This window comes from Notothenia rossii (assembly GCF_949606895.1).
Source record: "Notothenia rossii genome assembly, chromosome: 8".
Classification (NCBI taxonomy): domain Eukaryota; kingdom Metazoa; phylum Chordata; class Actinopteri; order Perciformes; family Nototheniidae; genus Notothenia; species Notothenia rossii.
The window spans coordinates 35983170-35996818 of NC_136906.1; the positions used below are offsets into that span (position 1 = coordinate 35983170).

General features: G+C 38.6%; 1 protein-coding gene across 2 annotated transcripts; it reads right to left on the bottom strand.

The window, feature by feature from the left end:
* Positions 1-1631: 1631 nt before the first annotated feature.
* LOC307016674 (uncharacterized protein) lies at positions 1632-12318 on the bottom strand. Of its 2 annotated transcripts, none has more exons than XM_079645888.1 (5): positions 7834-12318; positions 4588-5151; positions 3912-3976; positions 3579-3622; positions 1632-2297 (listed from the first exon to the last, which is right to left on the bottom strand). In XM_079645888.1, exons 1-5 carry the CDS (start codon positions 7913-7915, stop codon positions 2261-2263), a joined length of 792 nt encoding a protein of 263 aa, XP_079502014.1. In that variant the 5' UTR covers positions 7916-12318; the 3' UTR covers positions 1632-2260. The 2 variants fall into 2 exon arrangements, with proteins under 2 accessions (XP_079502014.1, XP_079502015.1); XM_079645889.1 differs by having other exon boundaries at positions 4588-5127; positions 7834-12312.
* Positions 12319-13649: the final 1331 nt, after the last annotated feature.

Here is a 13649-nt window from a genome sequence, read left to right on the forward strand (position 1 = left end):
TTAACAAGGTCAGAGATGAAAAAGGTCGGAGATGAAAAACTTGGGTCGCAGGTTCCTACTATCATAGCTTTGTCTGCCACAAAAAAGTAAAACAAGTAACCACTTTCATTCAACTAGGCCAGTAGGTAAGGGCTTTCCACTGGATAATAACTGCAGCGATGTATATGTTTTAGCTGAATACACGTTTAACCCTAATTGATGCAGTTAGTCACTTCTTTAATGTTTGTTCTTTCTGATGTAAAGTCAAGGTTGTAACTGTTTGCAATGAAGTTGTGGGGCGCTGAACTGTTCCTTTGATTCTTTTGATATATGATAGTAGTATAGCAGATAGCTTTTTTCTTATTCAAAAGAGGCTTTTAGACCATTAGTTTGTCTGTCTGTGTCTCCTATTAATATCTAAGCCTGACAAAGTAATGATATATTGCTTTCCTGCAATGTTAACTACTGTAGGCTATATTCCTGCATGTATTATACTGTCAGGTATTGAACATTCAATAAATAAAGAACACAGAATTATTAAATATAAAACACAGAATTTGTGTGATTATACTAAATGATTTACAAATAAACACCACTGCATATTTACAACTGTTACACATGCTGCTGTAATGAAAAAATGTCCAACTTGGGATCAATAAAGTATATCTTATCTTATGATGATCGATGGCTACTGCCATATTTGCTAAATGTGCCTCTGATTGGAACAAACCAACACATTCTCACTTATTAGTTTGTCTGTCTGTCTCTCATATTAATATCTAATAATACAAATATTAAAATTCAATAACGTGCTTCAACCACTAGGCTTGCTTTCTATCAGCTATGCACCGTTATGGTGTAAATATCGCCTATCTACCAATTGGATCAAATATAAAAGTCAGCCGAATTAGTGTTGATACTGAAAGGAGACGTATTGTGTGAAAAGAAATCTAAGATGCTGTTTAATTGCTGACATATTTATGATTCACGTCACGTTTTCAGTTTTGGGGGCAGTTCTTCCTGTTTGTCCAGAAGCCTTCTCATCAGGGCTCTATAAATACAGAACTACGGCAGATGTGTAATATTTAATGCAGCCGAACCGTGTATTACAATGCCGTTATGTCATGACCTCCAAAGAGAAAAGCAAGCAAACTCGGAATAAAGTATTATTTTATTTTTAAAAAACTTTTCCGGATTTCACAGGAAACAGGGAGTCCGGCTGACTAAAATGTCCGTGCGGAAACAGCCGGACTCCCATAGATCCGATTACACACATTCCCTCAAAACTCACCTTTTCACTCTTGCCTTCAACTCCTAATCAACTAACCCCTTGCCTTTTTTCCACCTAGCTTAGCACTTTCTACTTTTGTTGTTATTTTGTTTTACTTGCTTATAAGCGCTTTGAGCACCAGGAAAAGCGCTTTATAAATGTAATCTATTATTAAATTAAAATAGACTACAAACAGTGTATTCTCAAAGGATTGAAGCATTGGCTACTTATTTCTTGATGTTTTGTGTATTAAGCATTCTGTTAATAATGTTTTCAATAATGTACTATCATCTCAAGGACCCCTTGTGGGCTGCTTCTGTGTATTTCAATCAGGAGAGACTTCATTTTGTTTAAAGAACATTTATTGACACATGCCGTACGATAAATGTTAAGTCTTTGGCGATTAGACCCCGATCCTGAAATGGTATATCTAAAGGGGGAAATGCAGCCGTGAGCATACTGTATAGGGAACCCCCCGGGGTCTAGACACTGGTGATGATGCTGAAGATCTGGATTTGATGAGGAGATGGGATGAAGAGGAGGTGTGATGAGGTCTTTGGATTAGCTCTCCTGGCACTGGATGTGATGAAAGGTGGATGGGGAGGAGGCGGGCGGCAGCATGAACACCTGAAATAACAGCTGACTGCCATTTTAAAGTTTGGCTGTAGCATGGTGATTGGCTGCTGGAGAATGAGTTGAAATGTAATATGTTAAAGAGAACGACTGTAATGAGCTGATTATATGCAGCTGCGGAGTGAATGTATATATATATATATATATATATATATACCCAGTCTTCCTGAAAGAACTTGCGCTGAGCTTCATTTTACATCAATATGCAATTCCCTGTGCAATTAATTGCCATAGTGGCCATAAAACAATGCATACAGGGATCCTTCAAGTAAAAGAAAATGTAAGTCTGTTGCAGTTGTTAAACTGTTGCACTTTAATTACATACAAACACCAAATCATTTTTATTTGCATTGCATTGGGATTTGCATGCGGTGGGAATCAGGCTGCTTGCCAGGATGGAGGCCAGGACATACCACTGAGAAAAAAATAAAATAAAGGGAGGGTGAAGAAGAATTAGTGAGCAGTAATACACATTCAATCGATTTTCATTAGGCTACTGTAACATTTTTATACTGTTTTATAAACGTTTGAAGACAAGTGCAGTGTTGTATGAAGTATTTGATATTCCAGTGTATGGATGCAGCGATTAAAGGTAGGGTATGTAAGTTTGAGAAACCGGCTCGAGTGTGCTAGGATTTGAAAACACACAGCAGGACAAAATCTGCCACTTCCTTACAGATCCCCTCCTCCAACACACACGAACGCGCACATGACCAATGAGGGCACGAGATAAGTTTGTGCACAGATGGAAGGCTGACAGGCAGGTAGGCCATCCAGTTATTTTAGCCGGGCCGGCTCAGATGATTGGTCGTGCTTTTTACAGTACTACGGCTTCCACAGATGATATTTTTGTATGGATTTTTTGTCAAAGCACTTCAGATATTCATTGCTATCGGGATGTTAAGAGCATTCCATGGAATATAACAAAAAGTGTATCTCGAGCCGGTTTCTCAAACGTACCTACCCCACCTTTAACCAATGTCACTTTTAACAGTTCAGCTACACCGAGTGTTTTTGTTCTCACTCTCTAAACAACTACATTATGGTACGTTAAGGTTCCTTACAGCAACTGTTGCTCATTGACAAATATGGAAAACTGGTTAATCGGGTTAATAAAGGTAAATAGGCACAGCAGCTGAAAATGCCAAAATGTTGTGGAAAGATCCTATAAAACCTCGAATTATTAGAACACATTCATCCATCCTTAGTGTAATAATTGTAAAATCCTGACAAAGGTGATATTTCCTCAGACTATTATCATAACATCAAAATGTAAAATCATTGCATCCCTAGAGCCTTACAGCAGAACATTTCAAGTGAATAATAACTACTCCAACAGGCACATTGTATTCCAAGATAAGGGATCAAATAGCATTTGATAGATAACAAACAGTCTATAGATCCCCTTGGGGAAATGATATCATGATGCGTAGGTTAAGTTACAATTTGATCTGCCCAATAATAGGGTACTGATATATTACCCTTTGTTGTAGTTTACGGTTTCACCACTTGATTGTCACTGTTGTTAATTTGCACATCTGTAGATTAATGAACTTGTGTATAGCTGGTGTTACAGACAGCAGAACTTTTTGCATTTTTCTTTAACAAATGCCACCTAAGATAATGGCGTGCCAACAATTACCACAAATGTTAACAGCACACATAGATGTAATTGTACAAAAGCAAATTAACATACCAAATGGTGCAGGGCTCCCACTGGTAAAGGTGCTCCGTCCCCCTCTGTGGCAGGCAGACAAAGACATTGTACATCTGTATGTTATTTGGACGTTGTACTTTCACAAGTACTTATAATATATGTATTGTTCAAATAGTTTGCATATATTTAAAAAAATTGTCATGAAAAAAGACATCTGACAGACTAGAGGGATTTACAGGATGTTTACACAAATAGCTTAATATTGTGAATTGGACAACAGCATTCCTTCAAGGTAAGATAAAGTAATTGCTGTACACATTCAGAAAAGTTATCCAACAGCAAACACTGTCATCCAGGTAATCATTATCCTACCTTTCGGTTCCTTGTCCTTAGTATTTCGCGGACAGGAAACACCTCGAGCTGGTTGTGAGAGCAATCTGTAATTGTATGGAATACATTATTTGCACAAATGTGCAGAACAGGTAAAGTACGTTTTGTATAGGTCTCAACTCAGAATGCACAAACATTTCCACTGTGTGACATAAGCACATTTAGTGTTTCCTACTGAGAAATCACAGAAGTTTCAGAGTCTACACATGCTTTTATTCAAAATCTTAGCTTCTCTGCCATTCCTTCGGGATGTTGCTGTGTCTGCTAATGGACAGATTACATCTTACATTGCTTGCTACTGAGTGGATATGTTTTAGTCTTATATTCATTACACTGGGACTTGGGCTCTGTAGCACTATATTACATTAAGCAAGGATGTGCAAGCTTTCCATTCAATTATAAAGTATAGAAAGGTTTTAATGAATGTGACTTCAGCTTATCAGACAACATACATACAGGTTACTCTGTTGTGTCTTTGTTTTAACTCCAAAATGTGCATGTGTGCTAAACATTAATATAGCATCCATGCATAACATTTGAAGGCAAATATGAGTCCGGCCTTTAATAAATCAATGTTTGAAATGTCTACAAAAATCGCAACATTAACTTACTGATGCTTATGTGGCATCTAAATGAGTAGAATACAAACTAAACATACCTTTCATTTTGATGGTTCTTTTACGTTGCTGCCGCTTTGGTGGGATTTGGTGTGATGGTTCCTGGTGTGGTGGTGGGTGGGTGATGGGAGCCTGGTGTGGTGGTGGGTGGGTGATGGGAGCCTGGTGTGGTGGTGGGTGGGTAATGGGCGCCTGGTGTGATGGTGTGTGGGTGATGGGAGCCTGGTGTGGTGGTGGGTGGGTAATGGGCGCCTGGTGTGATGGTGTGTGGGTGATGGGAGCCTGGTGTGATGGTGGGTGGGTGATGGGAGCCTGGTATGATGGTGGGTGGGTGATGGGAGCCTGGTTTGATGGTGGGTGGGTGATGGGAGCCTGGTGTGGTGGTGGGTGGGTGATGGGAGCCTGGTGTGATGGTGGGTGGGTGATGGGAGCCTGGTGTGGTGGTGGGCCTGCTGTTTCCCCTGGTTGCTGATCACATGGCACCAAATGTAAGATATAGCTATCGGTTGGGTTGGGTGGGTCTTGGGGTGGTGTTGGTGTGTCAGGGGTCTCTTCTTGATCTGGGTTGAGTGTTGTCCAACCTACAAAGGGTTTGCAGGACAAATCTCTTTAAAAGCCAACATATTTATTTATTTATTATGTATAATACCAAAATGTTGCATTGGTTAGTTATCTGTTCATATATATTTATACATATCCACATCTGTTTATACAACCATTTCATTCATGCCTCCCCATTAGGGATGTTAAGATTCACCGATTCGCATCGGTGCACCGGCATAAACGTTCAAGATGCGAGTGCACCGGTTGAAAGAGTGCACATAGGCTACAGTTTGGGTTGAACTCGCGATGCATCGATTGTAGCGTCTTTGCATCGGTAAAAAAACGATTCATTCATATAATATCCCCTCATCCTGTCAGCACTCTGCAGAGACGATCTTTGATTTTTGCTTCACACTATGGAGGCCGAGAGTCTCAGTTATCAACACACATGGAAGCTGAAGAGAAAGAGAAACACAGCGTACCAAAAAATACCTACAAATCAAACGTTTGGCAACACTTCAGATTTTTCAAGAAAGACGGTCAACTTGAAAAATCGCTCGCAAATTGTAAACGATGCCGTGCCGCTTTAGTAGTACGAGGAATTTAGCGACGCACATAAAGAGGCGACATGGCTGCGGCTGAAAAGAGAAACCTGAAAGTTAGACATGAGTTAAATCACTCAGTGAGGTGTTCTGTCAGAGAGAGTGGTGTTTAGTTTACAGCAGCCTGTGACGGCCAATAATAATTTAAATGTCTTCCTTACTGTAAGCAGTTATGATAGAGCTTTTTGTGAAAGGTTATTTGTATTCTTTATTGTTCCTATAGAAACCACTGCTTTCTCCTCACTGGTGAGTTGGCCTATGAGTGTAAAGCACATCAGGCTGGCAGCTGTATGGGCATTGCTCTATGGTAGTTGTTATCTGCACATTGTTAATCATGAGCAATGCATCCTTAAATTGTTTAACTGTGAGGTGTTATAGAATTGTACTCTGGAGAGTTTTTTAAGGTCAAAAAGGTAAAAAATAAACAGCATGATGGGATGTGCAGTGCTAGTAGAGAGAACCAAATATGTAAAGCACTTTTTGTTAATGTATGATCTGCTTAATATGAGGAATGAAACAAAAATCCTCTGTCGTACCATATTGAAGTATCATTATTTAGCATCGTGTAGAATCGCATCGTATCGCCCCGTATCGCATAATGTTGAATCAAATCGTATCGAACTGTATCGCAACAGGGGTGAATCGTATCGTATCGCCTGGTGTTTCAAATGTATCGTTAATGTATCGTATCGTTGGCAACGTATCGAGATGCGCATCGCATCGGCCTCAGTGATGGAGATGCACATCCCTACTCCCCATATTAGTATTTCATTTTACTTTCTGTTTCATCTTATTCTATTTTAGATGTATATATTTGACTTATTCCTGCATGTTAGTTTTGTACCTACGTTGTTGAACTAGTTTCTTCTTGCACTATTTTATTTCTTCTTGTACTGTTTGTATGCTGCATGGTTGTAGGAGCCTGGGAGTTAAGATTGTCATTGGCAACAACTACGCTGTAGCTGTGCATATGACAATAACACCTTTGAATATTGAATGTTTGAAAACAGGAACATGGAATACACACACATACATTATAAAATATGAAATTAGGCCAATGTGCAAAACATGCAAAAAAAGGCAACCCTAATCTACCTAAACTGTAAAAAAAGTCAAATTGATTGAGTATGTTTATAAATGTTTATAAATGTTTACAGCAATCAAACTGATCGCTTCAATATTTGCAAAAGTCAATGGTATCCCCCACACTGGGTTATCATTGGAAAATGGACGTGAACAAAATGTATTTATTTAAGTTTTGGCCTGCAATATAAATAGGACTCATATGTGAGATTGTGCGAGAGCTGTCACTGGCTCTATTTCTAGACTTTGCTATCCATATGTGTAGGAGGGAAAGATGTGCTGGGTGAGGTCACTTGAGAAGACGTGTGTGGGGGCCGGAGTGTCTTCAGTGCGCTCTTTGTGCACCACAGAACGCATTGGAGACACAGTCTGGTACTTGCATCTGTTCTGCTATTGTTTACTGCTATTTCATGTTATCTTGGATATTTTTTCCTCAGCTGCGGTGCGCTCCACAACTGACCACGAGTGTCAGTACTATACTGTTTCAACAATCTCCTATGCGCTCCGATGGTGGGGAATGTGATGGCGAGACAGTGCTGATGAAATACTAAGTGGAATTTGATTTGAGATTTGAGTTGGCTTACTTCTTTTACAATTGAAAGATGCTTATGGAATTAGTAATGGCTCACAAGCATATGCACAAATAACACTGATGGTTTGAATGTAGGATCTTTAAGAAACGTGTGATATTAACTGAAATGAAATATGTGAGAGATTATATGTATAATGATGCTTATTGCTCATAACATGTATTTATACAATCTGGCTTCAATTCACCACCTCACCATCTGCATAGACAATTTCCCCTGTCACCATAATCTTCTGTCAATTAAAAAAAATATATAGATTACAACTTTTGCATGGGAAGTGGCATACACCTCTTTCAAGCCCTGTTTTGTGCATACATAACAGTTATAAATGAGACCCCAGCTCTTTAAAATGACTCTCTTTGTTGCTTTGAAATAAACAGGACAAAGCAACACCACACATTGTATAACAGATAGTCAATATATGCATGAGTGACTCATGCAGATGGTTATTAAATAAATGCAATCTCACCTGCAACCATCAGATTGTAGATGACCTCCACATTTTCGAGGCATGTATTGGCGTATGTGGTCAGCTGGGCATGCGTGGGCATCAACACCTTTGTTTTAGATGCCACCCTCTTGGTAGGGGGATACGCCAACAGCAGCAGGGGCTTCAAGCCAAGGGCATGCAACTTCTCCAGCTGGGAAAGTAATTGTTGAGAGGTAGAGACATCAATTAGATAAATATACAAAACTGTTGTTTACATTTGTTGAATTTATCTGCAAGCTTGCCCTGAAGTAGCATCAAAATAAATCATCTACACTAATATCCTGGCATCATAATAAAAACAATGATTTGTTCATAATGTTTTGTTGAATACATTTGGGATTTTTAACTTATGAGACATTTCTTAAACTTCCTACACATAATAGTTCATTCTGTTTGAAAATCGTTAATCATGAATTATATTCTCATTAAAGGTAGGGTATGTAAGTTTGAGAAACCGGCTCGAGATACACTTTTTGTTATATTCCATGGAATGCTCTTAACATCCCGATAGCTATGGATATATCTGAATTGTTTTGACAAAAAATCCATTAAAAAAATTCATCTGTGGAAGCCGTAGTACTGTAAAGAGCACGACCAATTATTTTAGCCGGCTCGGCTGTATAACTGGACGGACTACGTGCCTGTCAGCCTTCCATGTGTCAAATTTTTTACGGCTGTGTATTTTCAAATCCTAGCGCACTCGAGCTGGTTTCTCAAACTTACATACCCTACCTTTAATGATACAATTAATACTGTGGATGTGAAGCAATACCAGTTAATTTATAATCCTCTGACAAAGTAATAAAACTACTTTTCACACTTTATATGTGTGTGTGTGTGGATATGTGTGTGTTGGTGATATAGAGTTGTAAAGAAGCTGTAAAACAGGAAAAATAAAAACATGATTAGGATTATTTAGAATAACAGTAACATCTGTGCATTACTCTATTATGCAATAATAATTTTGTATAATTTATACTGTGCATATTGTTATATTATGAGGGACATGGCATACAAACAATACAGACACAATATACAAACAATACACAAAATGAAGAGAGTGCAATAATAATTAATCTGCGCATTACTCTATTATGCAATAATAATTTAGTATAATTTATATATCTTATATCTTCTACTATATATTTTAATTGTACAATGTAACAATCCCAATGTCCCCACTGGCCAGTCAAATCCTCTGGAAAAACTCCAGGTCCACATTTCTGTTCCACTCCATCGCCGATTCCACTATTACAACTCTGTGTTGAAAGCTGTCTTTACAACACATGGGCAAATACAAGCATTTAAACATATTTTTCTAGCAAGCACCTCCACTATCCAACTGTGCCGGGGACAGCTAATGTCATTTAGCTGTATAAACTATAAATGCTATCCAGCTTCAAACTTTGACCGGAAAGCCGGAGGCTAGCTGAACGTGGCCGCTAGCTTGCGCGTAGCCTATTGTAAAAGCTAAACACACTACAAAACTCAACATAATATCCAGGAATGAAACGCTATAAAGACTGTGCTACAGTGGAATAAATAAAAGCAATATCATTTCGTGTTTTAAAGAAATAAACTCCCCTTGATTTTAGATACTTACTGTAGTCCGTTGTGAGATGAAATGAATGAAAGTGACGTGATCGTGGGCAACGTCACGTGGCTACGTCACTGCCGTCAAGCGCGACATAACGTTGCCGTGGTAACGACGGCATCTTCTTCTGGTTTATCGTTGTTATAAAAAAAATGATTATTATTACTATTAGTGATCAAATATGAATGTAATTGTCTTTTAAATAACGTAAACTAAAGGGAACAATCTATTTGAGACAGCTGAAGCTCTGGCCTTCCTTAAAAAATAACTAATCTAATAAAAATGCACCGTTTTTTGAGAACAAACATTGGTAAATAATGCACCATAATACATTCTAACGGAAAATAAAAATTATTATGAATACAAATAAAATAAAAGAAGCCTCCCGTGAGTTACTACAAGCTATAAAGTAGATTTTTAAAACGTTTTATAGAATAAAAAGTTCACTGCAGGACGTTGTAGAAATGCGTGTGTGCACCACGACAAAGGAGCCTCATTCACTTTACATTGGGGTTGTTTGCGTGGTGCCGACACGCAAAGATAAAAGATTCCGTGACTCCACCACGCAATGCGGTGTTAAGGAGTCGTGGAGGAGTCACGCACTCTGGTGAGATCAGGTTGTTTTAAAGCCTTTGTAAATTATCGATGCTATTTTCTATTTAGAATGAAGACTTCAGAATCTTAAAATCCCTTGACGTTTGTATGCAATTGTGCTAAATTCAACTCTGGAATCAAGCAAATATTAATATGTTTGCATGACATTAGTTATTTATATTTTGCCATCACTTAATTATACGTTTAATACATTTAAGTCAAGCTAAGTTACATGTGATGGTAGCTAGTTAGTGCTCTTACCTGTGAGGCCTCCTCCAAACAGCATAATAACCAGACTGTATCATTACAACTAAGTACCAGTTCTAGATCCTTGACTTTAGACAAACAATTCAAAAGACAACATGTATTTAAAGACCAATCTTTATTTGAATGTGCCTCTTAACCTGATATATTAGTTATACAGTAATAGTATTGACAATCTAAAAAAACTGAGCAACTCAACTGTCAACTTTATATTTCTTATTGTCTAAAGCATTTATTATTTGCTTATTATTTTTCCCCCTCATATTCATTGTGGACGGATTGAGACAGCGTGGTGTCCATAGGGCTGCAGAGACTTCAGGGAGAAACCTCAGTGTGATGGACGTCCTGTCTGTTGGTTTGGAGAGGACTGAGGGTCTTTCATCAGCGAGGAGGTCCAGGCCTGATGGAGGAGCCCATGCTGGGCATAGCTGATACCAACTGCACAGGCCTAGTCTGTCACTTTATTTGACTAAATGTGTTTACTTTTACATTTAATAGGTTTACACCTTCTGTCCATATGTGCTTTTTATTTAAAACATTTTTGATTAACTTTTGGTTCACATTTCAATAAATTGTATTTGTATTTGCACTCCTTTCGTCCATTATTCTTACTGAAAATAGATTACACATCACATCTGACTGAAGATTGGCCCCATTTATTTGTGACGTTGCGAACTCTGCGGTACAAGGCACAAGTGATGTGAAGCTCATAAAGTGAGGCAAATAGAAATAATCAGCTGATGGAGTGTAGATGTGGAAATAGATGCATCCCATCAGCTGAATATGTTTTTCGCCACACTTTATAAGCCTGACTATAACCACCCCTTCTCTGAGGTGCAGGCAGCGTCACAAACAAATGATGGTCCTGATAGACTACAAAAATATTTGGTGTGCTTTGTTTTCACAATAAAAGTAGTTTCTTAGTGAATGTCCTGTAATGGTCTTAAAATCTCATAAAATCAGCATGTAATTTTCCTCTTGGATGTTCTTCTTGACCCTCAGAGAAAGAGGAGGTGTCTTTCAGGCATGTCCTTTCCTAACAAAAAGGACAGGAAACATAAAACATATTATTGCAGAACAAGAAGTTCACTGCTGTGAGGAGTCCAGTTCTGTCTCTCACTCTCTGGTCCAGCCTGTCTGCATCACCTGGACACCTTAAACAAACAGATATATATGTAAAGTACCATGTGTACAAACAATATAACTGATTATCTTCTGTTGAACATGTTGGATTGTGTATTGCCCGAGTTAGGGTCCTTTTTATTTTACTGTAACTTTGGAAGTTGTGTTACCAATGCTTACTGTTTATTTGATATCAATTTGGTAATACAATTAATAAAAACAACAAGGTTTGGGTTTGTTCTTCAGATATGACTGACGTTAACGAGTAAGCTCAATAATGAACTCCAGCTCAACCAACCATATTGTAATATCTAACTAATCATCTTGAAATATGACATTAATAATTGTAATATACACAATCTTATTGCGAGGTTGATTTCACATACACTACTTCGACGTTAGCTAAATAGAAAATAGCATGGATAATTTACAAAGGCTTTAAAAACACAGCAGGAGCCCAAGACAATTATAAAACGTGTCATTATTTCCGTACAGTTCAATTGGTTTTATTTTCATAAACGGTTATCAACCGTTAGTGCCAAAGCAGTAGGCTGTAATATATGAATTACTGCTGTAGACTACAACCACTACTTGTTTAGCTAGCATAAACTCAACAAAGCTAGCGTTAGCTGGCTAACTGACTTTATTTTGCCGCTAAACTGCACTACATAAAACGGTGGTCTTCAAAGCGGATTTAATCCTCAATCACAAAAATAATATTCAAAGTAATACTGGGCAAGTAATGGGCAAAACTTACCGTTGATTGACGCGCCATGTCAGCGGACTGGTAGCAACACGAAGCGTTAGCCCCGCATTCATCTGGTACGACCTGGCTGACTATGGCTGTGGCTGACCCAAGCCTCGTCATTCTGATTGCTCCGCCCCTTTGCGCTAACCCCCCTCCCTCCCCCCACATCTACAGGTGAAAATTACTTTTGCGGCACATTTATCGCAAGAAGTGTAGCAAAAGTCAAGACCGCAGATCCGTCGATTTATACTGTCACAGAGCAGATTCGTCAAGTTGTAATGACTGATTTGAGAGGTTGTAATGGTTGTAATAACAGAGTTGCAGTTGTAATGGAAAATATATTTAAAAAATATGTATTTTTCTGCAAGTGAATATTTCATCACTAAGTTCATTTTTTTTCTACAAGCTACAAAACTTTTTTTTTTTCTTCTGTGACTTCAAATTTGGTTCAGTTACGTGGATATTTTATACAAGTGTACATTTGGTTCACAGTTACGTGGATATTTTATACAAGTGTAAATGTATGCACACAAGCTCAGATTTTTTTTCTGCAAGTGCTCACATCAGGTTTTACACGCTCTCGCATTTTACACCATATCTACCTTCATAGCGCCGAGGCTCCTTCAGCTTCATAAACGGACGCAAAGAGCTTTCAACTGATTGCAATGTATTCCCATCGGCGGTGGTATTTGACGCTCATGGAAGCACCGCATCCATTGATGTCGGCAGCTCTTAAACGCAATGTGAGCGTCCATTCCCATTGGATAACGGATAATTGAACACCCGGAAGTAAGTATTCTCCTTACTGTCGATTGATTTGACAGTGATATCTCCACTACTCATCAACTCAAAAACACCAGATTACCTTTGTTAATTAAACGACATTGATAGGCTTAAATTGTGTACAATGCTTTTGTGTTTTTCCCCTTCAATTCTGAGAAACAACTTGTTTTCCCTGAAATGTGGAGCGCCAAAGAGACTACATTACCCACAATCCCCAGCTATTGTTGTGACGACGCCTGTCCGCTTTGCGACAAACCCTGTGATTAATCTTCAAGCTCTGGTATTGGATGTTGGAGTGGCAGTGCGCCAAGGTTACGCCGAGCGTCAAGCTCTTTGAAATGGAACGAAACCACGGCAGACTATTCAAAACTGGACTTAAACGCCCCCCGAGAACTACACATACTGGCTATAGAGAACCGCAGTGACGCGTCATAAAACCCGGAAGTAAACTTCTTCCGGTTCCTTCGTCAAAAACCAATGCAAATTCTCCATAGGATTTTGGAAAATAGCTCGAAATAAGGTCTGTTGTTGACACACATTTAAGAGAGGGATCACGTTTTGTTCAGTCGGATAATCTCCACATGTCAACCCAACTTTTTTAATTTTTGAATCATAAATCTAGTCGCCAGAAGCAAAATGCTAACGTTATGCTATAGACGAACTACAAGCCAGTACAGCAGCAGGGTCGCA

Excerpts from the sequence above, each read along its gene's own strand:
- LOC307016674 (XM_079645888.1), bottom strand. The coding sequence starts at position 7,915 with ATGCCCACGCATGCCCAGCTGACCACATACGCCAATACATGCCTCGAA. Across the intron at positions 5,152-7,833 it reads CTACAATCTGATGGTTGCAG|ATTTGTCCTGCAAACCCTTT; the intron begins GTGAGATTGCAT and ends GCTTTTAAAGAG. Across the intron at positions 3,977-4,587 it reads AAGAACCATCAAAATGAAAG|ATTGCTCTCACAACCAGCTC; the intron begins GTATGTTTAGTT and ends ATACAATTACAG.